Source organism: Equus caballus, chromosome 1 (genome assembly GCF_041296265.1).
Source record: "Equus caballus isolate H_3958 breed thoroughbred chromosome 1, TB-T2T, whole genome shotgun sequence".
In the NCBI taxonomy this organism is placed as follows: Eukaryota; Metazoa; Chordata; class Mammalia; order Perissodactyla; family Equidae; genus Equus; species Equus caballus.
In genome coordinates, this window is record NC_091684.1 from 129,233,742 (window position 1) to 129,261,516 (window position 27,775).

A 27,775-nucleotide genomic window follows, 5' to 3' on the forward strand; every position below is an offset into this window, starting at 1 on the left:
CCAATCTTCTTTTTTTTTTAATTGTTTTTTCTCCCCAAATCCCCCCAGTACATAGTTGTATATTTTAGTTGTGAGTCCTTCTAGTTGTGGCATGTGGGACACCACCTCAACGTGGCTTGATGAGCAGTGCCATGTCCGTGCCCAGGATCCAAACTGGCGAAACCCCGGGCTACCAAAGTGGAGCACGTGAACTTAACCACTCGGCCACAGGGCTGGTTCCTATGGAAGAAATTTAAAATTATAGCAGTTATCTATTTATCTTTACCTGAGGATTGGCAAAAGACTACTAATACTCATATTTAGCTATAGAACACCTTGGTTGATTTTTTCCCAACACTTTTTAATAAGAAAATCATGTTTCTTCATGGAAGAATACCAGTAGAGGACACTATTGTGTCTTATCTTCCTAGAATTGGTGTTAAAAATCCTTAGTTATCTATTTTTTTGGCTACGTACTGAATTTAGTGGAGAAGACTATAAAAAACCATTTTAAACTACCTAGACACTACCCAACATAGTAAGATAATGGACTTTATTTCATTTTATCTGCATAACAGTGAGGCAGCTAAGTAGAAGTTGTCCTGTTTGTTAATGTTTTATAATGGAAAAATTCAAACATACACAAAAAATGTTTAAGTATAATGAATTGAAGAGTTCTTGGGGCTGGCCCCGAGGAGTAGTGGTTAAGTTTGGCACACTTTGCTTCGATGGCCTTGGTTTGCAGGTCTACACCACTTGTCAGCCATGCTGTGGTAGCATCCCACACACAAAATAGAGGAAGACTGACACAGATGCTAGCTCAGGGCAAATCTTCCTCAGCCAAAAAAAAAAGGAAAAAGAGTTCTTGCCATACACTTTTAACAATTATTGACATTTTGCTAACATATCCTTATTTATGTAACTTAGAAAATTGTGGCATATGAAGGTTAACAGCTAATTAGTGGTGCCAAATATTCAAATTAAGGTTTTCAGCTTTGCAGTTCTGTGTCCTTTCTTATTCACCATACTAAAATTAAGGAGCAAGGTTACATTTCTTTGAAAATATATGTGGTTTCATTAAATGACTTGAAAGTGAAAGTTTTTGGTAAATCATTTTCCTAATTCTTTAAACTTGAGACAATACTACAGTAATATTCAGAGTTAAAACTGAATTTGTAAAATCCAAATTTAAATTCTTCAGAGTATTAATGCCATTATCCATATTTATACGTGTTAGGTATTCAGTTTGGTGTTTCTCTTGTTGATTGTATTTTTAACTACTTAGAAGAATTGCCCCATTAACTTCTTTTATTCTTATCCTATTTTTAGTGTGCTTCACTGGTTGGTTCCCCTTGTTTTTCTGAGATATGTGATTTATGTGCGATTGGTAGGTTGGTATTCTAATTATTATTATTAGCTTTAAAGGATATAGACTTTAGGAAAGCTTTTTACTGAACCATCCTTGCACTGCATTGAGCGTGCCCAGTGCCACAGACACGTTCTTCCTCCGTGGTTGCATGGTTCCATTGCCAAGGGTAGTCTGTAGGGAGATGATCTTTGTTGGGCTATCAGGGAAGTTTTAGGTAGAAATCAGTACCTCTACACACAGTGACTTTTTATTGCAATATTTTTGTGTATTTGCCTTTTGAGGACCATCAGTTACCATTACTTTAACAATCATTTGTGGAAAAATAAGAATGACCCTGTGCTGGCACTTAAATGCACAATTTTATTTAATCCTCACAATAACCTTATTAGTAGCTACTGTTTCATACCAGTTTTACAGATGAAGAAACTGATATGCAAAGAAGTTAAGTAACTTGCTTTTAGCTCAGACAGTAAGTATTAGAGGCTAGATGGAACCCAACCTGTGCGACTTAAAATCCTGAGCTCTTAACCAGTATGTTATATTGCCTCTATGTTCAAATCTGAGTAAGACAAGGTCTCTAATCTCAAGAAGTAGAGTCTAGAGACTCGTAATCTTTTTTTTTGATTAGAATGATACTTTATTCAGAGTTCTCACCACTATGTTTTTTTTTAATTAATTTTTTATTTTTTTATTGAGTTATTGATAGGTTACAATCTTGTGAAATTTCAATTGTACATTAATGTTTGTCAGTCATGTTGTAGGTGCACCACTTCACCCTTTGTGCCCACCCCCCACCCCACCTTTCCCCTGGTATCCACTAAACTGTTCTTGGTCCATAGTTTTAAATTCCTCATATGAGTGGAGTCATACACAGATTGTCTTTCTCTCGCTGGCTTATTTCACTTAACATAATTCTCTCAAGGTCCATCCATGTTATTGCAAATGGAATGATTTTGTTCTGTTTTGCAGCTGAGTAGTATTCCATTGTATATATGTACCACATCTTCTTTATCCATTTGTCTGTTGTTGGGCACTTAGGTTGCTTCCACGTCTTGGCTATTGTAAACAGTGCTGCAATAAACATTGGGGTGCACGGGACTTTTGGGATTGCTGACTTCAGGCTCTTTGGATAAATACCCAGGAGTGGGATGGCTGGATCGTATGGTAGTTCTATTTTTAGTTTTTTGAGGAATCTAGTGACTCGTAATCTTTAACAGCAAATTTGTGTAGCTCTTGTGACAGTTGCTTCACAACCAGTGATAAAATTCTGAGTCATTAGAGATAAATGGGAATTGTGAGTGGTACTGGCTTATTTATTCATTCATATATTCATTCAACAAACTGAGCACCTACTATGTGCCAATATGTTGTTAGGTGTTGGGGTTATAATGATGTATAAAACACAGTACCTGCTGCTGTTAGTTTACACCATAGTGGAAAAGATAGACTTTAATCAATTACACCTAAGATTGTATAATTACACCCCAGATGAGGAACATGATTCTATGCAGAGGAACCTAATGGAGGCTTTGGGACAGGAAAGTGTTCCTGAAGAAGTGATACCTGAGTTGAGATCTGAAGGATGAGTGGGAATTAGATAGGTGAAGGGGGAGGGAGAGCATCTCAGGGAAGAAGAGCACTTAGAGGAGGGAATAGTGTGGTGTGTTTGAGAAGCTGGATTGTCAGTGTGGCTGGAGCAGAGAGCAAAGAGAAAAGCCACGCCAGAAGGGGCACACCAGACCCGGCAGCATTTAGTCTTAGGGATTTTGGTCTGTTTTGAATAATGAAAGCTACAGAAGGGTTTTAAGCAAGGGGGTAACATCAGGTCTGTGTTTTGAAAAGATTGCTTGGGAATTTGCACAGAGAACCAATTGGAGGGGGGTTGAGAAGTGCGTGGAGATCACATAGGGTAGTAGGCTTGCTCTAGTCCTGATGAGAGATAAGGTAGCTTGTACTAGGATAGTGGCAGTGGGGTGGTAAGAAATGGATTTGAGAAATATTTAGGAAGTAAAGTCACCAGTTTCCTGGTGGATTGGATATGCGCTGAGTAAGAAGGTGGTGTGAAAGATGACTCCCAGGTTTTTAAATTGTTGAACTAAGGCAGATGATGGAACTATTCATCGTGATGGGGAATGCTGTCAGGGGACCATTTTGGGGAAGATCATGAACTTGGTTTTATACGTGTTGCTTTGTGGTGCCTTAAGATGTCCTTATTTCATATACATTAGAGAATTGTCATGTATGGAGGTTAACAGATAATTAGCGGTGCTGAATATTCAGATTAAGGTTTTGAGCTTTGCAGTGCTGTTTCCTTTGCTCTTCACCATACTAAAATTAAGGAGCAAGGTTACATCTATTTGAAACTATACATTTATTTGAAATCTCACGCCTTCCCCCTGGGGCTGTGAATCATCCATTTGTCCAGCGTATCTGCACTGTACACGCCCTTCATTTAGTAGCCCTGTCTGTTACCAGATCAGCTGTCACAGTATCACAGTGCCCCTTATTTTACTTAATAATGACCCCGAAGCACAAGAGTAGTGATGCTGGCAATTCAGATATGCCAAAGAGAAGCCATAAAGTGCTTCCTTTAAATGAAAAGGTGAAAGTTTTCCACTTAATAAAGGAAGAAAAAAAAATCGTATGGTGAGATTGCTAAGATCTGCGTTACTTTTATTATGGTATATTGTTATAATTGTTCTATTTTATTATTAGTTATTGTTGTTAATCTCTTCCTGTGCCTAATTTGTAAATTAAGCTTTATCATAGGTGTGTGTGGATAGGATAAAACACTATAAATAGGGTTCTGTACTATCTGCAGTTTCAGACATCTGCTAGGGGGGTTGGAACGTATCCCCATGGATAAGGGGGGACTACTGTATGTGGTTTCAGTAAATGACTTGAATATGAAATTATTTTTGTAAGTGGGAAATGGATATTCAGGTGTGGACTGGGAGGAGAGGTCTGCACTGGAGATACAAATCCCATAAAAACAATCTCTCTTTCCTTAAACTCCTTTTCGTTGTAGTACCCTTGGAAATGACCTATTGGGACGCTGTTATAAATAAATGGAGAGCTAGAGTAGAATTTCTAGGATCTCCATTGCTGAATGCAATTTTACAGCCTCCTGAAAAATTTCTAATTGTTGGATACCTTTAAAAAAATCCCTGCCAAAGTAAGGGCTAGATGTGCCTGTGCCAGTAGTTTCTGAAAGACTTGGCTTGATTTCTGTTTCTGAAAGTGTGTCTTGAAAACTAAAAGTATCCCTAAGGTCTGTCATGTGGTCAGCACTGGAATGGTATTTTTTGTGTATATTTTACAAACTTGAAATATAAGATCAATTATATTTTTTAAAGAAGCATCATTGTATTCTTAATGTTTGCATTTTTAAGGAATGTGTATGTAATAAATTGGTTGTCTTAGCTAACATGTTAATGGTGTAGAGTTTAGCTAGGCTTCACATAAAATTTGAGCTAATTCCCATTAGCTTACTTTCGTTGTAGTTACTATCATGTTGCATTATATCCTATTTTATAGAAAAGAATCAGTGGCTCAAAAATAGTGATAATAAATAATAATGTACAATTCAGAATTTTGCCATAAATGTAGTGTGCATATGGGGTATAAATCTGTTTGTTCTGGGACAAATCAATCTGCAAATATGGTGATTTCACATATACTACCCAAAAAGGAAGACAAAGCAATGAGTATCTGAAAATCTGATTTCACCCTATTAGTAATCCATTCCCAGGTACTCAGGGGTTATTTTATTGTGAAACTTTGTCAAATAATGGCAGCCCAGAAAGCATTTGGCCTCTCTGGTGAACGAATTATTTTCTTAAATAAATGTAAAATCACACTTTACAGTATAAAATTGATGAGTTTGTTGCTAAAGTCAGAGAAGAGACTAAGATCTCAGAGATATCATTCAGGGTAGAATGAGTTCTATGTGACAAAAGTGGATTTCAGGCCTGCTATTGGTAAGAAGCTTGTAAATCCAGGCACAAGTTATTCTGCTTGAAGAGAAAGCAGAAGAGTCTATTTACAAAATTCCTTTATTAAATGACAGTGTTAGATATCACGTGATATTAATAGCATGCTATGTGGAAGAGCTGTTACTCTCAGGTGTGTGTGTCCAGTATTTTGCTTTTTGGTTAGACGAAACCATCAATGCAGATCATGAATCACCTTCTGGTTTGTGCATGGTAGGTATGAGGGAGGGGTACCTGAAGCATTTTATTGTTATCACTGAGAACTCATGTTGTAGAAGAAGAGATTTTAATTTTAGTTAGGATTATTTTGTGATCTCTGATTTAGACTGGAAATGTGTGTTGAGAACAACTCTGACAGAGCACCGACTCTGGGCAGCAGGGAATGGGGTTGCTGTCCAAATAAGTGGTGTTGCACTGGAATGCCAGTCTACACACTTTCATTCACAGTGAACAGCTGATGGGGAACAATGTGCTTCCTGATCTTGATTCACTGTTGAAGGAGATAGTAAGAAATTGTGAAGAAGATCGAATCACAGGCACCAAGTGTGTGTCTCAGCTTGATGTATGCAGAAATGGGCATTATATGTAAGCCTTTGCTTTTCCACATTGAGATATGCTGGCTGTCAAGGGGAAACGTACACACACGAGTTCTTAAACTTCCTGACACCGATAATGCCATTTTTCTGATTTCAAATGTTCTCAAGTAGCCTAGCTCATTGATACAGTCATATCTTGAATAGCCAGAACTGATCACTTGAGGGGCAAAATATGATGATTTTTAGTTTTGAGGATATCAGTATGATGAGATAATACTTTGAAATATTAATGCTCCTTTTATGTTCATGATTTTTCCTTTTACCCTTTGGCATTTCTCCCACCTGTTCAGGTGAGGTAGTTCTGTGCTCGTGCTTCAGAGAAGGAATGTGATGTGACAGCAGACAGTGGAGATAAGGAGTTCATTTTTGCCTTTTTAAGTTTCAAAGTGCTCTTCAGGTCCCTGTTTGAGTTGAATTTCCAGATCTGCCAAGGCTTGCTGCATTTCCTAATACTTTATAGTTAGGAGTTGCAATTGTGGCAGCTTGAGAATTGTTTTTTTGTTTTTGTTTTTGTTTTTTAAATTCTATTTTTTCCCCTTCTTTTTTCTCCCCAAATCCCCCCAGTACACAGTTGTATATTTTAAAGATTTTATTTTTTTCCTTTTTCTCCCTAAAGCCCCCGAGTACATAGTTGTATATTCTTCGTTGTGGGTCCTTCTCGTTGTGGCATGTGGGATGCTGCCTCAGCGTGGCTTGATCAGCAGAGCCATGTCCGTGCCTAGGATTCGAACCAACGAAACACTGGGCCGCCTGCAGCGGAGCGGGTGAACTTAACCGCTTGGCCACGGGGCCGGCCCCCACAGTTGTATATTTTAGTTGTGGGTACTTCTAGTTGTGGCATGTGGGATGTCGCCTCAACATGGCCTAATGAGTGGTGCCTTGTCCGCACCCAGGATCCGAACCCTGGGCCGCCGAAGCGGAGCGCATGAACTTAACCACTCGGCCACGGGGCCGGCCCCTGAGATTTTTTTTTAAACTTAGTGTAGTATTTGTCCCCTTTCCTTTTTTGTACTCTTCCCTTCTCATGTCTTCTCTCCCTCTCGTTCCCCAACCCACATCAGTAGCTTCCCTTGTTAATTACTCTTGTTAATTTAGTGTGCAAACTTCCATAATTTTCTTCAGGCGTATACAATCATATAACTAGATAGGTAGATTTTAATCATTGATTGATTTACAAAAATAGGCTTATGTTACAGTCTCTTTTCTGCACCTTTTTTTCCTCTAATAATACCTCTTGAAAATCCTTCTAAGCCTTTTGTTCAGTTCAGGTTTTTGTTTGATGCTACTTACTACAAACTCCTTTTTTGTTGAAATTTCAGATGCCATTTCTGTGAGTGATAGTTTCAGTTGGAGTTGTTTTTAATAATCAAAAAAATATTTAATTAAAAAACACATAGTGTAAAATTTACCATATTAACCAATTTTAAGTGTATGGTTCAGTAGTGTTAAGTATATTCACATTGTTGTGCAACATATCTCTAGAACTTTTCATCTTGCCAAACAAGCTGTATACCCATTGAACAACTCTCCATTTTCCCCTCCCTATAGCCCTGGTAACCACATTCTACTTTCTGTTGCTATGAGTTTTACTCTTTCGATACCTCATGTAAGTGGAATCATGCAGTATTTGTCTTTTTGTGACTGGCTTATTTCATGCAGCATAATGTCTTCAAGGTTCACCCACATTGTAGCATGTGTCAGCATTTCCTTCTTTTTTAAGACTGTTATATTTCATTGTGTGTATAAGCCACATTTTGTTTATCCATTCATCTATAGATGGACATTTGGGTTGCTTCCACTTCTTGGCTGTTGTGAATAATGATGCTATGGACATGAATATGCAAATATATCTCTTTGAGAGCAAATATATCTCTTTGAGATCCTACTTTCAATTCTTTGGAATATATACCCAGAAGTGGGATTTGTGGAACATATGGTAGTTCTATTTTTAATTTTTTGAAGAACTGCCATACCATTTTCCATAGCAGCTCTATCATTTTATATTCCCGTTAACAGTACACAAGGGTTCCAGTTTCTCCACATCCTCACCAACACTTGTTATTCTTTGGTTTTTTGATAGCGGCCATCCTAATGGGTGTGAGGTGATATCTCATGGTTTTGATTTGCATTTCTCTAGTGATTAGTGATGTTGAGCATCTTTTCATAAGACTTGCTAGCCATTTTTATGTCATCTTTAGAGAAATCTCTACTCAAATCCTTCGCCCATTTTTTAATTGGGTTTTTCGCTTTTTTGTTGTTGAGTTGTACTTTATATATTCTGGGTATTAACTCCCTTATCAAATATATGATTTGCAAATATTTTCTCCCATTCTGTAGGTTGCCTTTTGACTCTGTTGAATGTGTCCTTTGATGCACAGAAGTTTCCAAGTTAGATGTAGTCCCTTTTGTCTGTTTTTTTTGTTGTTGCTTGTGCTTTTGGTGTCGTATCCAAGAAATAATTGCTAAATCCAGTGCCATGAAGATTTTCTCCCATGTTTTCTTCTAGGAGTTTTATAGTTTCAGGTCTTATATTTAGGTCTTTAATCCATTTTGAATTGATTTTTGAATGTGGTGTAAGATAAGGGTCCAACTTCATTCTTTTGCAGGTTTTCCCAACACTGTTTGTTGAAGAAACTGTCCTTTCCCCATTGAGTGGCTTGGCACCCTTGTCCTGGAAACCTTTTAATGACTGTGTAATATTTCATGTAATGGATATGTCATACTCTCTTTGATTGTGTTGTTTCCAGATTTTTGCTAAAATGTTGACTGTGCTAAACAGTCTTGTGCATCTGTCCTTATGGTTTTGTTGCTTTTATTGCTGTGAGAGTCAGGTGTGGGATTGCTGGATCAAGGGAATATATACTTTTTTTCCCTCCTTTTTTTAAAATTGAGTTCCTAATAGTTTATGTCATTGTGAAGTTTCGGTTGTACATTATTTCTTGTCTGTTACCACATAAATGCTCCCCTTTATCCCCTGTGCCCACCCTCCTTCCCCTGGTAACCACTGAACTGTTTTCTTTGTCCATGTGTTTGTTTATATTAAGGGAATATATACTTTTATTTTTGGATAAACTTTGCAAGATTAAAATATTACAAAATTACTTGTCAAAAAGGCAGTAACACTTTACATTTCTACCACCAGTGTTTGTGAGCAACAGGAGTCATCTTTATCTAATCCTAGGACCATTGGCATCAGGAAGGGCTCTCCTGGGGAGGGATCACATCTATGACTAAGAAAAATAAAGATGTTTTTCTATATCATTACAATGTTAGTGCTTAACATTTAAATGCATCAAGAGTCTCCTGTTCTCATTTTCCGTAACCTCAAGAACCCTACTGAGTTAGAGGAAAGAGAACTGACCTGAGGGATGATCAGAGTTCTGTGATTAACTGGCACTTAACCTAAAAAGGTGGAATCAGTTGATGTGGAAAAAACATGGGCTTTGGTGACAAACCTGACTTCAAAGCCTGGTGACAACTCAGCTTCCCAGGCTTTTGCTGTATTTTCCTGGGAAAATGACAACTTATGGGGACTTTAGTCTCTTCACTTATGAAAGATGTCCACAAATTTGCTGTTGACATTTAAAAAATGTGCGATTGACATTTTTATTATTCAAATGCTGTCTCAGTCCTTTTGGACTGCTGTAACAAAGTACCACAGACTGGGTAACTTATAAACAACAGAAATTTGTTTCTCACCCTTCTGAGGGTTAGAAGTCTGAGATCAGGGTCCAGGGTGGTTGGATGAAGGCCCTCTTCCAGATCTCAGACTTGTTGTTTTCTCACATGGCAGAAAGGGCTAGGGAGCTCTCTGGAGCCTTTTTTATAAGGCACTAACCCATTCCATGAGGATCCATGGAATCCATGGAATCCATGAGGATTCCACCCTCGTAACTTAAGCACCTCCCAAAGACCTTACCTGCTAGTACCATCATCTTTGGGGATTAGGATTTCAACAGGAGTTTTGGGGAGACACAAATATTCAGACCATAGCAAATGCCATATTCTATTTATTAAGATAGTTATAAAAAATAGACTATTAAAGGCAAAACTATGGAGACAGTAAAAATATCAGGGGTTGGGGGAGGGGAGGGATGAATAGGCAGAGCACAGAGGATTTTTCGGGCAGTGAAAGTACTCTGTATGATACTGTAATGATGGATACATGTCATTGTACATTTGCCCCAACCCTTAGAATATACAACAACAAGACTAAACGGCAATGTAAACTATGGACTTTGGGTGATAATGATGTGTCAATGTGTGTTCATCAGTTGTAACAAATGTACCATCTGGTAGGGGATGGTGATCATGAGGAAGGCTATGCATGTGGAGAGGGGAGGGGGTAGATGGGAAATCTCTGTACCTTTCCCTCAAATTTGGTATGAATTTAAACTACTCTTAAAAAATAGTGTTAAAATTTTTTCATTATTTTTTTAATGGTCACCACATAAATCTAGTTAACATCTGTCACCGTACATAGTTACAAAAAAATTTTTTTCTTATGATGAGAACTTTCAAGATCCATTCTCTTAGCAACTTTCAAATATGTAACACAGCTTTATTAACTACAGTCACTAAGCTGTATGCGAGATCCCCATGACATGTTTATTTTGTAACTGAAAGTTTGTATCTTTTGACCCCCTTCACCTATTTGAACTGCACCCCCACCAATCTGTTCTCTGTATCTATGAGCTTGGTTTTTGTGTGGTGTTTTGGGTTTTTTTTGAGATTCTATTACCAGCTCTTAGTTAATACCAGCCCTGATATTGGTTCCCCTACAGTGAACCCAGCATACATGAGCTAGAACTAAAAGCACACATTCCCAGTTCCCTGCTTCTTTAGTTACACTCATAGGTAAATATTTGTTTCTTTAACCTCTGACTCTCTGAGCTTTACAACCAAATAGAAGTTACAAATTGTTAAAACCCATGTGGCTCAAGCTGGGCTCCTACTAAAGTTGTGGCTAATCACAGTTCTTTTACAGAGAAACTAATGTCCAGAGAATATCAAGAAACCGGAGCTTTCCAGGCCCAACTCCACAGCTTCCTGACCTCAGAGTCTACCTTCTACCATGGAGACAAACAGCCTAGGACACTCATCTGAGAAACCCTTTGTCTCCTCCACTGGAAGAAGCCCCAGACACAAGCTGATGGGAAAATGCTGACTAAGAAGGCCATAGTCCCCCTCCCCTACCTAAAACCCCAAATAAAAACCCTACCCGTTTCTTAATGGGGAGCAAGCAACTTTTGGGGCACTGGCCCTTGCTTTGCTCCCTCTGCTGGCAAAGTAAAGCCTTTCCTTTTTCACCCAAGACTCTGTTCTCCATATTTGGATTGGCATCAGGATCAGAGACTGAACTTTTGGTAACAATTCCACATATAAGTGAGATTGTATGGTATTTTTCTTTCTCTGTCTGACTTATTTTACTTAGTATAATGTCCTCCAGGTTCATCTAAGTCATTGCAAATGGCAAGATTTCCTTCTTTTTTTATGGCTGACTGATATTCTATTGTGTGTATATACATACCACATCTTCTTTATCCATTCCTCCATCAATGGAAACTTAGGTCATTTCCATATCTTGGCTATTGCGGATAATGCTGCAATGAGAATGGGGGTGCATGTATCTTTTCGAGTTAGTGTTTTCATTTTCTTTGGATAAATACCCAGAAGTGGAATTGCTGGATCATATGGTAGTCCTATTTTTAATTTTTTGAGGAGCCGCCATACTGTTTCCCATAGTGGTTGCAACAATTTACATTCCCACCAACAGTGTACGAGGGTTCCCTTCTCTCCACATTCTCACAAACACTTGTTATTTCTTATCTTTTTGATAATAGCCATTCTAACAGGTGTGAGGTGATATCTCGTTGTGGTTTTGATTTGCATTTCCCTGATGATTAGTGAAGTTGGTACATTTTCATGTACCTGTGGGTCAACTGTATGTCTTATTTGGAAAAATGTCTATTCAGATCCTCTGCCCATTTTTTAATTAGATTGTTTGGTTTTTTGCTCTTGAGTTGTATGAGTTCTTTATATATTTTAGATAATAACCCCTATTAATTATATGATTTGCAAATATTTTCTCCTACTCAGTAGGTTGCCTTTTCACTTTGTTGATGGCTTCCTTTGCTGTGCAGAAACCTTTTAGTTTGATATAGTCCCACTTGCTGTCTTTGCCTTTTCTGTCAAATCCATAAAATCATTGCCAAGACCTATGGCAAGGAGCTTACCCTCTGTTTTCTTCAAGGAGTTTTATAGTTTCAAATCTTTAATCCATTTTAAGTTAATTTTTGTGTATGGTGTAAGCTAGTGGTCCAGTTTCATTCTTTTGTATGTGGCTGTTCAGTTTTCCTGGCGTCATTTATTGAAGAGACTGTCCTTTTACCCATTGTATGTTCTTGGCTCCTTTGTCGTAAATCAGTTCGCCATATATGTGTGGGTTTATTTCTGGGCTCTCTATTCTGTTCCATTGACCTATGTGTCTCTTTTATGCCAGTACCATACTATTTCGATTACTATAGCTTTGTAATATAGTTTGAAATCAGGGAGTGTGATGCTTCTAGCTTTGTTCTTTTTTTTCAAGATTGCTTTGGCTATTCAGAGCCTTTTTTCGTTCCAAACAAATGTTAGGATTGTTTGTTCTATTTCTTTGAAAAATGCCATTGGAATTTTGATAGAGACTGCATTGAATCTGTATATTGATTTGGGTAGTATGGACATTTTAACAATATTAATTCTTCCAATCCATAATCATGGAATATCTTTCCATTTATTTGTGTCTTTTTCACTTTCCTTCATCAGTATCTTATAGTTTTCAGTGTAGGTCTTTTACCTCCTTGGTTAACTTTATTCTTAGGTATTTTATTCTTTTTGATGTAATTATAAATGATATTGGTGTCTTAATTTCTCTGTATGATAGTTTGTGATAAGTGTATAGAAACAGATTTTTGTGTATTGATTTTGTATCCTGCAGCTTTACTGAATTCATTGATTAGTTCTAACAGTTTTTTTGTGGCATCTTTAGAGTTTTCTATATATAATATCATGTCATCTGCAATAATGACAGTTTTACTTCCTCCTTTCCAATTTGGATGCCTTTTGTTTCTTTTCGCCCTTACTTGCTTTGGCTAGGCCTTCCAATACTATGTTGAATAAAAGTGGCAAGAGTGGACACCCTTGTCTTGTTCCTGTTATTAGAGGGAAGGCTTTCAGTTTTTCGGCATTGAGTATGATGTTAGCTGTGGGCTGGCTGTATAGGGCCTTTATTATATTGATGTACATTCCTTCTATACCCACTTTGTTGAGAGTTTTTATCATAAATGGATGTGGAATTTTGTTAAATGCTTTTCTGCCTCTATTTAGATGATCATATGATTGTTACCCTTCATTTTGTTAGTGTGGTGTATCACGTTGATTGATTTGTGCATGTTGAACCATCCCTGCTTCCCTGGAGTAAGTCTCACTTGATCATGATGTATGATCATTTTACTGTATTGTTGAATTTGGTTTGCTAATATTTTGTTGAGAATTTTTGCATCTATGTTCATCAGGGATATTGGCCTGCCATTTTCTTTTCTTGTGGTGTTCTTGTCTGCTTTTGGTATCAGGGTAATTGCTGGCCTCATAAAATGAGTTTGGAAATGTTCCCTCCTCTTCTATTTTTTGGAAGAGTTTGAGAAGGATTGGTGTTAATTCTTCTTTAAAGGTTTGGTAGAATTCACCAATGAAGCCATCTGGTCCTGGAATTTTGTTTGTTAGTAGCCATAAAGTCTTAATTTAAAAAAAAATAGGCTATTACTGGGAAAGTTATAAAATATTAAAAAGAAATAAGGAAAATAAATGCAGTGGCATTGCACATTAGGTTTTATCTTTATTATCACAAAAGGAAACTTATGGGGTGACTATTAAAGTTTTTCTGAACGTTATATCTATACTGTTTGTTACATTTTCTCAATTCTGATTTATTGCTGTATTGTACATCTATTTCTCAGTGATAAGTCAGTCATAAAGAGGTTCTCTCTTTTTAAAATAACAGCTTTATTGAGATATAATTGACATACCATAAAATTCACCTATTTAAGATGTATAATTCAATGGTTTTTAGTGTGCAGGCATATCTTGGAGATATTGTGGGTTTGGTTCCAGACCACTGCATTAAAGCAAATATTGCAGTGAAGCAAGTCCCATGAATTTTTTGGTTTCCCAGTGCATATAAAAGTTATGTTTACACTATACTGTAGTCTGTTGAGTGTGCAATAGCAGTATGTCTAAAAAAAATGTACATACCTTAATTTAAAAATGCTTTATTTCTAAAAAATGCTCACCATCATGTAAGCATGCAGGGAGTCATAATCTTTTCGCTGGTGGAGGGTCTTGTAAAAAACACAGTATCTACAAAGAGCAATAAAATGAAGTATGCCTGTGATCAGAGTAGTGCAACCATTCCCACAATTGATTTTAGAACATTTTCATCTTTTCCCCCCAAACCATCCCCTCCCTAGACAATCACTAATCTACTTTCTATATCTATAGGTTTGTCTATTCTGGATATTTAATGTAAATGGAATCATATAGTATGTTGTCTTTTGTGACTGGCTGTTTTTACTTAGTATAATGTTTTCAAGGTTCATGTATGTTCTAGCATGCATCAGTAATTTATTCAATTTTATAGCCAAATAATATCCATTGGATATACTACATTTTGTCTATCCATTTATCATTTGATAGGCATTTGGGTTGTTACTTTTTGGCTATTATGAATAATGTTGCAATGAACATTCATGTACAAGTTTTTGTGTGGACATCTGTTTTCATTTCTCCTGGGTATTTACCTATGAGTGGAATTACTGTGGTTATGGTAACCCTATTTTTAACTTTTTGAAGAATTGCCAAACTATTTTCCAGAGCTACTGCACCTTTTTACATTCCTGCCAGCAGTGTATGAGGGTCCCAATTTCTCCACATCCTTACCAACACTTGTTATTATCTGTGTTTTTGATTATAACCATCTCAGTGGGTATGAAATGGTATCTTATTGTGGTTTTGATTTGCATTTTCCTGATGGCTAAAGGTGTTGAACATCTTTTCATGTACTTATTAGCTGTTCTTCTTTGGAAAAATATCTATTCAGATCCCTTACCCATTTTGAAATTCAGTTATTGATTAGGTTATTGGGTCTTTTTATTATCGACTTGTAATGTGGTTCTTTGTATATTCTAGATACAAGTCCCTTATCAGATATATGATTTGCAAATATTTTCTCCCAGTTCCTTCTTTTTAAGTCAAGAAAGGGAAGGAAAACTAAAATATATTAAGTAACTACTGTAATCAGCATTGTACTTAGTGCTATAAGAATGCCAAAGTATAGAAATGATTTCTCCCTTCCAGGACATTGGTTTCTTTGGAGATCCAAGATTTATGTGACGTAATTGGAAAACAACATAGAACAATATATTATATGTTAAATATTATACAATCTCGGTCAAAACTAGTATGAAAAATAAATGCCCTGGGATTCCAAGGAGTCCAGGTTCAAAGAAATTGTTTTAAAGTATTTATTTTGAGTAGGATGAGCAAATATTAACTCTTCAAAACAACTTTAAAACAATTATTTTTTAGTTTGATTCAGTTTCTGTAAGATGTAGCTTATATATAGTATCATGTATACTGTGTCAGTCTTTCTACTGGACTATAAATATGGATGCTGTCTCTGTGTACCAGAGTATTCCCAGCATTTGGTACAGTGCCTGATACAAGGCACATGTCCAATAAACGTTTGTCAAATGAATGAATGAGCTAATATCAGTGTGGGCTAGAGCTCTCAGAGAGTGTGACACTGATTAAGCTCTTTTAGAAAGTTGTCACAGATAGAAGATGTTAGGGAGCAAGAGACTGAGGGGAGCACTGGGTGTCCTTTGGAGCTCTGCCATTAACAAGCTCTGTAGCACTGGCCTTTCTGGTCGTATTTCCTCATTTGTGAAGTGAGGGGAGTGCAATGGATCATCCCCCCTTTAACATTCTGATTTTTATGAGCAGCATAAACCTAAAACATTTAGAACCAGCTGAAAAAGCATGAGCTCTTAGTAGAATTTGAGTGCACCATTAAGATTTTATACTAAAATAGCACTGACATTTGCACCTGCCGTTTCTGTAAAGTTGTGCTAAGAAAATGGTATTTCTAGTATTGGATGTACTAAGAAGATATTCACAGGGCAGGATCTTTTTTTTTTTTTAAATCATTGTCAATACATGCTTCTTTATTAAACTGGAATTTTTTAAATTTATTTTTTTATTGAGGTAACATAGATTTGTAACATTATATAAACTTCAAATGTACATCATTATATTTTGACTTCTGTATAGACTATGTCATGTTCACCACCAAAAGTCTAATTGCCATCTGTCAACATACATATGTGCCCTTTTAGCCCTTTCACCCTCCCCTCTTTCCCCTCTGGTAACTACCAATCTCTTGTCTGTATCTATGTTTGTTCATTGTTGTTCTAGCTTCCACCTATGAGTGAAATCATACAGTATTTGGCTCTCTCTGTCTGACTTATTTTGCTTGGTATAATACCCTTAAGGTCTATTCATGTTGTCGCAAATGGCAAGATTTCATCTTTTTTTTAAGGCTGAGTAGTAGTCCATTGTATATATATACCACATCTTCTTTATCCATTCATCTGTTGATGGGCACTTAGGTTGTTTCCAAGTCTTGGCTATTGTAAATAATGCTACAATGAACATAGGGGTGCATATATCTTTTTGAATTAGTGTTTTCATGTTCTCTGGATAAATACCCAGTAGTGGGATAGCTGGATCATATGGTATTTCTGTTTCTAGTTTTTTGAGGAATCTCCATACTGTTTTCCATAGTGGCTGCGCCAGTTTACATTCCCACCAGTAGTGTACGAGTGTTCTCTTTTTGCCACATCCTCTCCAACGCTTGTTATTTCTTGTCTTTTTAATAATAGCCATTCGGATGGGCATGAAGTGATATCTCATGGTGCTTTTGATTTATGTTTTCCTAATAATTAGTAATGTTGAACATCTTTTCATGTGCCTCTTAGCCATCTGTATATCTTCTTAGGAAAGATATCTGTTCAAATTCTCTGCCCATTTTTTAATTGGGTTTTTTTTGTTGTTGTTGTGGACTTGTATGAGTTCTTTATATATTTTGGATAATAACCGCTTATCAGATATATGATTTGCAAATATCTTCTCCCAATTGTTAGATTGTCTTTTTATTTCGTTGATGGTTTGCTTTGCTGTGCAGAAGCTTTTTAATTTGAGGTAGTCCCATTTGTTTATTTTTTCTTTGGTTTCCCTTGCCTGAGGAAACATGATATTCAAAAAGTTACTATTAAGACCAATGTCAAAGAGTTGTTAATTGCCTATGTTTTCTTCTAGGAGTTTCATGATTTCAGGTCTTACGTTCAAGTCTTTAATCCATTTTGAGTTAATTTTTGTGCATGGTGTAAGATAGTGATCTACTTTTGTTCTTTTGTGTGTGGCTGTCCAGTTTTCTCAGCACCGTTTAGTGAAGAGACGTTCCTTTCTCCATTGTATGTTCTTGGCTCCTTTGTTGAAAATTAGCTGACCATAAATATGTGGGTTTATTTCTGTGCTGTCAATTCTGTTCCATTGATGTGTGTCTTTTTTTTTCTGCCAGTACCATGCTGTTTTGATTACTATAGATTTGTAGTATATTTTGCAATCAGGGAGTGTGATACCTCCAGCTTTGTTCTTTTTTCTCAGGATTGCTTTGGCTATTCAGGATCTTTTGTTGTTCCATATAAATTTTAGGATTCTTTCTCCTATTTTGATGGAAAAATGTCATTGAGACTTTGATAGGGATTGCATTGAATCTGTAGATTGCTTTGGAAAGTATGGGCATTTTAACTACGTTAATTCTTCCAATCCATGGAGCATGAAGTATCTTTTCGTTTCTTTGTGTCTTCTTTGATTTCTTTCAGCAATATCTTATAGTTTTCAGTGTACAGATCTTTCATCTCCTTGGTTAAATTTACTCCTAGGTTGCAAATTGTAAATAGGATTGTATTCTTGATTTCTCTTGCTGCTATTTCATTGTTAGTGTATAGAAATGCAACTGATTCTTATATGTCGATTTTTTGCCCTGCAACTTTACTGTATTTATTTATTATTTCTAATAGTTTTTTGGTGGATTCTTTAGGGTTTTCTTTATATAAAATCATGTCATCTGCAAATAATGACAGATTTACTTCTTCCTTTCCAATTTGGATGCCTTCTATTTCTTTTTCTTGCCTAATTTCTCTCTAGGACTTCCAATACTACATTAAATAAGAGTGGTGAGAATGGCATCCTTGTCTTGTTCCTGTTATTAGAGGGATGGCTTTCAGTTTTTTATGTTGAATATGATGTTAGCTGTGGGTTTGTCATATGTGGCCTTTATTATGTTGAGAAACTTTTCTTCTATAACAATTTTATTCAGAGTTCTTGTCGTAAATGGATGCTGAATCTTGTCAAATGCTTTCTCTGCATCTATTGAGATGATCCTGTGATTTTATTCTTCATTTTGTTGATGTGGTGTATCATATTGATTTGTGGATGTTGAACCATCCCTGCATCCACGGAATAAATCCCATTTGATGATGGTGTATGATCCTTTTAATGTATTGTTGTATTAGATTTGCTAATATTTTGTTGAGGATTTTTGCATCAATGTTAATCAGCGATATGGGACTGTAGTTTTTGTGTGCGTGTGTTGCCCTTGTCTGGTTTTGGTATCAGGATAATGTTGGCGTCAAAGAATGAGTTTATGAAGCATCCCTTCCTCTTCAATTTAAGGAAGAGTTTGAGAAGGTTAGGTATAAAACCTTCTTTGAATGTCTGGTAGATTTCACTGGGGAAGCCATCTGGTCCTGGACTTCTGTTTTTTTGAGAGGTTTTTGATTACTGTTTTGATCTCCTAACTAGTGATTGATCTATTCAGATTCTCTATTTCTTCTTTATTCAGTTTGGAAAGGTTGTATAATTCTTAGAATTTATCCATTTCTTTTAGATTATCCAATTTGTTGGCATATAGCCTTTCATAATATTCTCTTATGATCCTTTGTATTTCTGTGGTATCCATGTAATTTTTCCTCTTTCACTTCTGATTTTATTTATTTGAGCCTTCTCTCTTTTTTTCTTAGTGAGTCTAACTGAAGATTTGTCAATTTTGTTTATCTTTTCAAAGAACCATCTCTTAGTTTCATTGATCTTTTCTATTATCCTTTTAGCCTCTATTTCATTTATTTCCACTCTGATTTTTATTATTTCCTTCCTTCTATTGGCAGTATCTTAAGAGTTCTCATTAGGTAGAATGTTGAGATTAATTTATCATCTTATTTATTTATACTCTATCTACTTTCTCTCAAACAAAATTTGAGGTGGCAATTCAATCTAGTATTTTTTTCCCTAAGGCAAAACTTCCTTAGATGCTATTTAAAAAATATTTTATTTGTGGGGGTGGCCCAGTGGCGCAGAAGTTAAGTATATGTGCTTGGCTTTGGCAGCCCAGAGTTCACTGGTTCGGATCCTGGGTGCGGACCTACATACCGCTTATCAAGCCAAGTTGTGGCAGGTCTCTCACATATAAAATAGAGGAAGATGGGTGTGGATGTTAGCTCAGGGCCAATCTTCCTCAGCCAAAAAAAAAAAAAAAAAAAGGAGGACTGGCAGTGGATGTTAGCTCAGAGCTAATCTTCCTGAAAAAAACCAACAACATTTTATTTGTTATCTTTATCTTTTAAACAACCTTAAACTTTTGGTATTCAGAGACTGTACAGTTTTTAAATAGGATTAGAAGAGGAGAAATGGTTCAATAATGCTATTTTAACTTGAAGATCTAAAATTAATGGCTTTTAAACATTAATACAAGAAATTTCCAGTGTATAATATTCTAATTGAATTGAAATATCTCCAATGCTATACATTTCAGCATAAGGAGATTTTATGGGAGGCATGGCACAAACTCTGTGGTATTTATGGATTAAATCAAGTATCTTAAATTGCCCAGGAAAGCAAGACATAAACTCTTGAGGAATAAGCTGCTCTATTAATGAAGAAATAGACAGTGAAAGAAAATCAGGGAATGGATTTCCTTTAGCTAATCAGATACTCTTTAATAGCTCCATGTAGAAAACATGGTCTATCATAATAAAAAGAGAAGATTTTGTGAAAGTGCTAATTTTCTGTGAGACCATTTCTTTTAGATTAGAGAAGGACCATTGCTAGTACTACACATCCCTCAGCGTATATTTTATGATAAATAAGCCAGTGACATTTGTTTTAAATAAATGTTTTTTCTTTGTAAATTCATGGGTCTTAAGTAAGTGTCGTGCTTGAGTTCCACACATTTCACATTTCTTTAACAGAGACTCCAGTCCATACGATACTGAAGACTCTCATTTCTTCAGAGAGACTTATTTAAGCTCAGTAGAAGTATAAGCATAACTGTGATCCATAAATCTTAACCAATGTTGGGCTATGGCATCTGGAACTTTTAAAATTGTGTCTTTTTTTTTAGTCTTAGGCTGTAAGTTACTTTTATACAAATGTATAGCAAACAAAGGTATGACAAATCTGAATAATTTATTCAACATTTATATATTGGTATATTAAAATCATGTAAATTAAAGCATGTTTATTTTACACTTTAGTTGACAAATAAATTTTACTTCAATATGTCTGTTTTCTAGGTTTGGAATTTTATGACAAGCAACTCCCATAGCCCTGGTAATTTAAAAGCTTTTGTTACTTAGATTTTTAAATTACTCTCTGTTAAATACTGAGTGCTTCTTAAGAACTCAGCATATTTCCATGTGAGTAATCTGATTCAACTAAGAAGTGTATCTGAACCAGAGGGTCCGTTATTGATCACAAACATCTGTATTAATATTTCATTTTTGAAACTCCATTAATAATAGCCTAAATAATACTTTGGTTCATTAATAATGCTGAACTTTTTAAAAAGTAAATGTATTTGGTGGGAGAGAAGCTAATACACTAACTTTTAAAAATTTGTTATACAGGATTAGCTGAACCATCCTTTGTTGCAAAACATGAAGATAGTTTGTTTAAGAATTTATTTCAAGACTACGAAAGATGGGTTCGTCCTGTGGAACACCTGAATGACAAAATAAAAATAAAGTTTGGCCTTGCAATATCTCAATTAGTGGATGTGGTAGGTGTGCATATCATTACATACTCAATTTCACACGGATTTATCAGAACATGTGTGCCCAGGCACTATGTTAGGTACCAAAGATTACAAAGGTGAATGAGACACAGTCCTTTTCCTCAAGGAACTCACCAGGGAAAAATAATTGTTATACCACAGACATAAGAATACACTGTGTTTATATAACGTATACTTTAGAAATCATTTTATCTCATTTGGTAATTGTAATAGGTCTATTTTTTAGTAAATTCAAAGATATTAAACATTTTATATGGAAGTTTCTCCCTTAATATGTTAAAAAAATTACAATCTAAAAGTCAAAAATGTTAAGAGAAAAAGTCCAAGAGTAGAGTTGTAGATTCTTGGGGCCAAAAATATCTCAACAGATCATTGACTCAGTATTACACTAAAAACATTTCAGAGGTTTTTTCATGTGACATTCACCAGGGAGTATAAATTCCCTTGATAACTTGTTCTTATTGTCAATAGATTCTTTCTGTTTAAACTAAAAAGTTCACACTACTTTTTAAACTAGTTTCTTCTTGTTCTGATCATGTCAATCAATTATTTCCCTGCTGTGTTCCCAGAAGAGTCAACAAGTATGTGTGTATGTGTATTTTTAAATAATGTTATAGGTGGGCCTTTGTTTTCTGATTAGAGAAGCAATGCATGCTTTTTGTAGAGAGTTTGAAAAGTTCAAAAAAATACAAGTAAGAAAATAAAATAAAAATTGACTATAATTCTACCATGTAGAGATGACCAATGGTAACATTTTGTTGTATTTCTTGCTAGTTTTTTCTTTGTGAGTATGTTACAAAATTGGGGTATTTTTTAGATATAATTTTGATTATTTTTTTCCCTGTTGTTACATGTGAACATTTTCCTATGTTATACAATCTTCAAGTATAATTTTAATGGTTATATGATATTCCATTTATAATTTAAACATTGTCCTATTTGTTGGCAGAAGCTGGTTCCCATTTTTCTTATTATACATGATGATGATGAATGTATTTGTACACAAATGTCTGAATTTCGCCTTTCCTTAAGAAAGGCAGTTAGTGAACAAAGGACATACGTTTTTTAAAGTCTGTTGATATGTGCCACCTAATTGCTTCCAGAAAGATCAATGAATATGGACTGTGTACTTGACCCTTTGCTGGGCAATTTGGGGAGATTTTAAATATAAATAAAACTAGGGAAGTAGGTAGGTAGGTAGGACTTGCTCTCAAAGACCTTTCTTTCTAATTGGGACTATCAGCATATAAATGGAGTAACTATAGGATACTGCAGTACTAATTTGTGATGCCACAAAGATCTGGGAATTCAAATCTTGATGACTGAGATGAGCAAAGAAGGCAGGAGAGGAGGTGGCACTTGAGCTGGCCTTGTAGTAAGTGTAGGATTTGACATGCGGAGAAGAGAGTATTTTAATAACCAGGAACAGTATAATCATAGCTATAGGAGTGATACCGAGCCTGGTGGCTCAACTGTTTAGATCAAAGGTTGGTGTTGGGAGCCCCACTACATAGGGATGATCTGACTGGAAGGACGAGGCGAGGAGAGATCCCTGCATGCCACTGTGCCTTTGTGCCTGCCATTTCTGTTTGGAAAATTTCCCTTCTCAGCACAGCCATTTATCCTTCAAGGCCAAATTCATTTATCAGACCCTTTGTGAAATCCAGACTTCCTAGGGTAGTCTCTCCTCTGTTCCAACAGCCCTTCGCACTTTAATATAGAGCCCATTACACTGACTGGCACTCATGTGCTGACATGGCATCCTCAAAGCAGGGTGAGCTTTATTCCTTGTGTCTATCCTGGAGCCTAGCACGGTGTGTGGCACATGGTAAATGCTGAATGAGAGATCTGATAGGCAACAGACATGGTAAAAGCAGTACTTTAGGAAGATCAATAAGACAGTTAAATACATGGTTTTGAGAAATATAAGAGAGATTAGAAACTTGAAAGGCAAGTTAGAAGACCACGTAGAAGAAAGAACAGGGCTTGACACTGAATATAGAGGGAACGTCTAATTTTGAAGCCTAGGTGATTAGAATAGTAACAAATTTGAAAGATAAAATTAGTTGTTATGGGAATGGGGCAGAGAAGATGATGAGTTTGATTTTGATATGAGGTGGTTGTGGTACATTCAAAAGAAAATGTTCATGAGGCCCCCAAGACTGGTTCCACAGTGAGAGATGAGGCTAAGGATGTCAGTTTGGAATTGCTGGCCCAGGAGTGATTGTTGAAAACTTTGGTTTGATGAATTTTTAAAGCAAGCAGGGAGAGCAGGAGTCTGATCGTTGACAAACATTCATAGAAGGTGGTAGAAGCAAGGGTTAGCCAAGCAGAGAAGTTGTGGAAGGGTTGCTTCTTGAGAGAAGACCCAAGAAAATGTAGTGTCAGTGACTACAAGAGGGGAAGAGGACTGGAGTAAAGGAAGATGAGGGCCACAGGCCCTGGACAGTGGGCTGGATTGCTTCTAAGCTGTTTTATGTTCCTTTTAATTAAAAACCTTGTACTTGTGTTTAGTAGCTCTTCCTTGAAGTTTCCTGAGATTCCTACCTTATTTCTTATGTGTTCTTGCTCTCTCTTTTTTAATCTGTGTGGGTTTGTTTTGATTTTATTTTTATGGTGTGGTTAAAAAAGAAACTATTACCCCAAAACTTTTCTGCTATACTTATGTGTAGTTAACATTTCTCCATTTATTTGTGCTTTCCTCCTGGGTGTCGTCCTATGTTTGTCTTACTTGATTTGGTTTTTTTTGCATCCTCCATTGTGCTGAGCACATTATAGATGCTTGGGAGATACTTGAGGTTAGCTTAAATTAGGTTGTATCCCTAAGGTAATGGCTAACTCCCACATCTTTGGGGCCAGTTGTGAACTTATGGATTATTCTTTTATCTATGCTACTGTTGAAAATACTAAATATTGACTGGGTCCTAGCCCATAGAGCAAAATCTATGTGTGTTTACATTTTTGGGGGGAAATGTCTATAATTTTCAGTAGATTCTCAAAGATGGCCCACTGTTGTACAGCATCATAGGTAATACATTTACCAGAACTTTCCTAATTGTTAATGCCTCTGTTTGGAACTTTTGCCTAGGCATATTCTGATGCAGGATCAGCACTTATTCTGGATGATATGTAACTTAGGGGTGCTGGTAGAGCTGGTGAGGTAGGGTTTAAATTTAGGAGTTTTGAGTGCTAGAATCAGTTCTACCACTAATCAGTGGTGTGATTTTAGGCAAGTCGCCTCACTGGGCCAGTTTCCATATTTGCAGAAAGAAAAGATTGCAGTAAATAAAATCTCTAGGTCCTTTCCAGCTCTAGTGTTTTAATCGAGGAAAATTGCTCTTTGGAACCACAGCGTAAGAGGGATGGCCACACTCTATTTCTTAGGACTCATTCTCCTCCTGTAGGGACCTAACAGCTGCCTTTGTCCCTAGGGATGTGCCTTCTCTGGCCTCCTCCTTTCTCCTGGGTCATTCACCTGTTGTTGGGAAAGATAGGGAATGGGGACCCTCCAGTCACCTAAGCTGTTTACACCCCTGTCTTCTCCCCAACTGTAGGGATTGCCTCATACTTCTTTGGGTCCCCGTGCTGAGCACTGTATTCTACACATAGTCCATTTGTGGTTGGTGATCATGGTGATCTTATACTGGTTCAGTGGGCTCCATGATATTTCAGTAAAACTTAATGGAAGAGATGTCACTTTAATCAGGCTTGAAAATTCAGTGAAGGACTGGCATAAGCAAAGATGTGTCAGCAGGAAAGTGTAAGTGGAAGGTACCCAGGAACCCTGGTTCTGTAGAAAAGTAAGATATAAAAGTTGTATGAAATTGCCATTCAAGGCTGTGACCTCAATGTTTTTTTCTTCATAGCAGCTCCACAGAGATTCAAATTTGTGCCTCAGCAGAGGCAAATGATTACAAGTTACAGCCCCTCAGGAATGCACAGAAACACTGTGTCTCACTGGTTGTAAGATGCACATTTTTCCATATTTTAGCACTTCTGAAATCAAAATGTGTCTTGTAATGAATAGCAGTTTGGAATTCATTATCAGCCTTTTTCTTTCTTTCTTAGTACTAAGTGTGTAAAATAATTCTGTGCTTATTTCTTAGATTGCATCTTAGATTTGAGGAAATACAGTAGTTGAGACTGAATGTTAAATCTAAAAATGCCAATGGTGTACTTAGGGCAGGTTATCTGAAATACATAGTATGTTAAAAGGAATAATGTGAAATTAGGCTGGAAAAGAGATCCTTCTTTTCTAGACAACTGGATTGATGAACAGACTGTAGGTACTATATGGAGAGGAGTGTTTATATAAAAATGAGAAAATTCTTTAAGAATTATTGTTTCTTTAATTGAAATAATGAACTTTATTTATATTTTTATCTTATAGGATGAGAAAAATCAGTTAATGACAACAAATGTCTGGTTGAAACAGGTATGCATAAAATTCAAAGGGCCACCCAACTGTTGACTGGCACCACTGTTGGTAAAGGGTTTGTAGCACAAAGAGACATGAGTATGTGGTCTTGGTGGATTGGCAGGATGCAGAAAGATGAGGTAGATAGAGTTCCTGTGTTCATTCAGTTAATATTATTTCAGTGCCTGCTATGTGCCAGGCACAGTGCTGGGCACCAGGGAAACTGCAGTGAACAAAACAGAGGAACGTCCCTGCTCTCAAAGAACTTCATTCTGTTGGTGGGGGGAATAAACGAGGAAGTTGTGTTGCACCTTAGAAGGTGATCGGCTTGGAGAAAATACGTTGGGGAAGCAGAAAGGGAGTGTTGGGGACTGTATTTTAAATAGGATGGTCAGGGAAAGTGTCACTGAGAATATAATGTTTGAACAAAGACTTGAAGGAGAAGAAGCAAGCCATGTGAATATCTGCGGGAGGAGTGTTCCAGGCAGAGGGATCCGCAAGTGCAAAGGACCTGAGGCTGGAGTGTGCCTAATGTGTTTATGGAGCAGCTAGGAGGCCAGTGTGGCTAGAAGTGAGTGAGCCATGGGGAGGGGTGTAGGAGATGAGGTCAAAGATGGAACAGGAGGCTCCTAGCGTAGGTTATGAGTAGCAGCTCCTAGGCTACTCTAAGGATTTTGACTTTTACTCTGAGTGAGATGAGAACATGCAAGAATGTAATGAATTATTTTTATGTATATAGTCCCTTATATATAAAGGACTTCTGGGGGTTTTTTCTGGGCCATCTTGCATATGTCCTCAACTGCTGTTGAATGCTTCCCTTTGTTTTTCTTTCTTCATTTTCCCTAATTTTTAATACCTACTTCCAGTTCCCTAACCCCAAACTCGTAAAAGGCATGTATGCTTTTCTTGGGGTGCAAGTCTTCAGTTGACATGAGCACAGAATTGTTACTGTATGGAGGTTGGGCACTGTTCAAATATGTGGAATGTGTAATAAAGCCAACTGCTCTTTGCATGGACTGGCCCAGCCAATCAGTGACAACACAGCTAGAAAAGAGAATGTTTCCCTTGAACCTGGCCTTAGATGCCCATGGCTGCAATTCCTGGGCAAGGTCAGTTGGTGGGAGAAGAGGTGTTGAGCAGAGCCACAAACATACCCAGCTCTGGTCCTCACCTGTGTCTCATGAGGCCCATGGCTAAGGCCACTGCATGAGGGGACAGCGTTATGCTCCAGTAACCAAAAGGAAGACAGGAAGACATGCAGGTGAGTCTTCTCTATTGGGAGTAGAGATGATTTCATGTCTAAAACATTTGTGGGTTTGGCAAAAAGAATATAGTTGTCACTATTTTTGACTATTAATTTTATTGAAATTGAGACAGTTTTCTTTGTTTTAAAGGAATGGATAGATGTGAAATTAAGATGGAACCCTGATGACTATGGTGGAATAAAAATTATACGTGTCCCTTCAGACTCTCTCTGGACCCCAGACATTGTTTTGTTTGATAAGTAAGTTATACTCAAAATACCATTTTATGTTTTCAAAAGAAAACACTTGCATCACTATTAGGCACTTGTAATATTTTCTTCCTTTTGAAAACTGTTTAGCTATAAAGTCAAATGACTTGATCTTACGTTCTTTGGTTTCATGAACCTACAAGTAGGTTCTGTGGATCCTCTCCTTTTTTGATATATTGTTTTCTGATCATACAAGTCTTCTTTGATTTCTGAAATTTGTAAAACGTTTGGAAAGTCCAGAAAGGTGTAAGGAAGTAGGGGCAGGCTCACCGATAATCAGTCCCATTCTCCCATCACAGAGGCAACCACTGTTGTTAGCTTACACAAGTAGTGAACTTACTCTGTGCCTGGCAATTTGCTCAGTGCCTTATGTGCTTTCTTCATTCAATTCTCACAGTAACCTTGTGAGTGAGGTACAATTACATCTATTTCACAGATGGGGAAGCAGAGGCCGAGGGCGCTTATACTTTGTCTAAGATCACACAGCTCGCATGTGGTAGGGTCGTGGTACCCACAAAGGCAGCCTGACATCCCCATTTGCCTTCTTACTTACTAAACTACATATTTGGCAGACTGCACTCCACATTTTTTGGTGTGTTTTTTAAATAGTTGAGGTCATACTTTATGTATCCTTCTAATTTGGCTTAAGTACTGGGTCATAATTTTCCCACAAAGAGCAA

General features: G+C 36.8%; 1 protein-coding gene across 8 annotated transcripts in view; it reads left to right on the forward strand.

The window, feature by feature from the left end:
* Positions 1 to 27,775, forward strand: part of CHRNA5 (cholinergic receptor nicotinic alpha 5 subunit) — a 43,819-nt gene that overhangs the window by 9,220 nt on the left and 6,824 nt on the right. For 6 of the 8 annotated variants that reach the window (XM_023652713.2, XM_070268758.1, XM_070268752.1 and 3 more), the window contains exons 2-4: positions 20,999 to 21,150; positions 25,556 to 25,600; positions 26,977 to 27,086. In XM_023652713.2, the coding sequence (XP_023508481.2) occupies positions 20,999 to 21,150; positions 25,556 to 25,600; positions 26,977 to 27,086 (307 nt within the window). Of the gene's footprint in view, positions 1 to 19,515; positions 20,703 to 20,998; positions 21,151 to 25,555; positions 25,601 to 26,976; positions 27,087 to 27,775 lie in introns of those variants that run through there. The other 2 variants (XM_070268741.1, XM_023652735.2) reach the window with 2 other exon arrangements.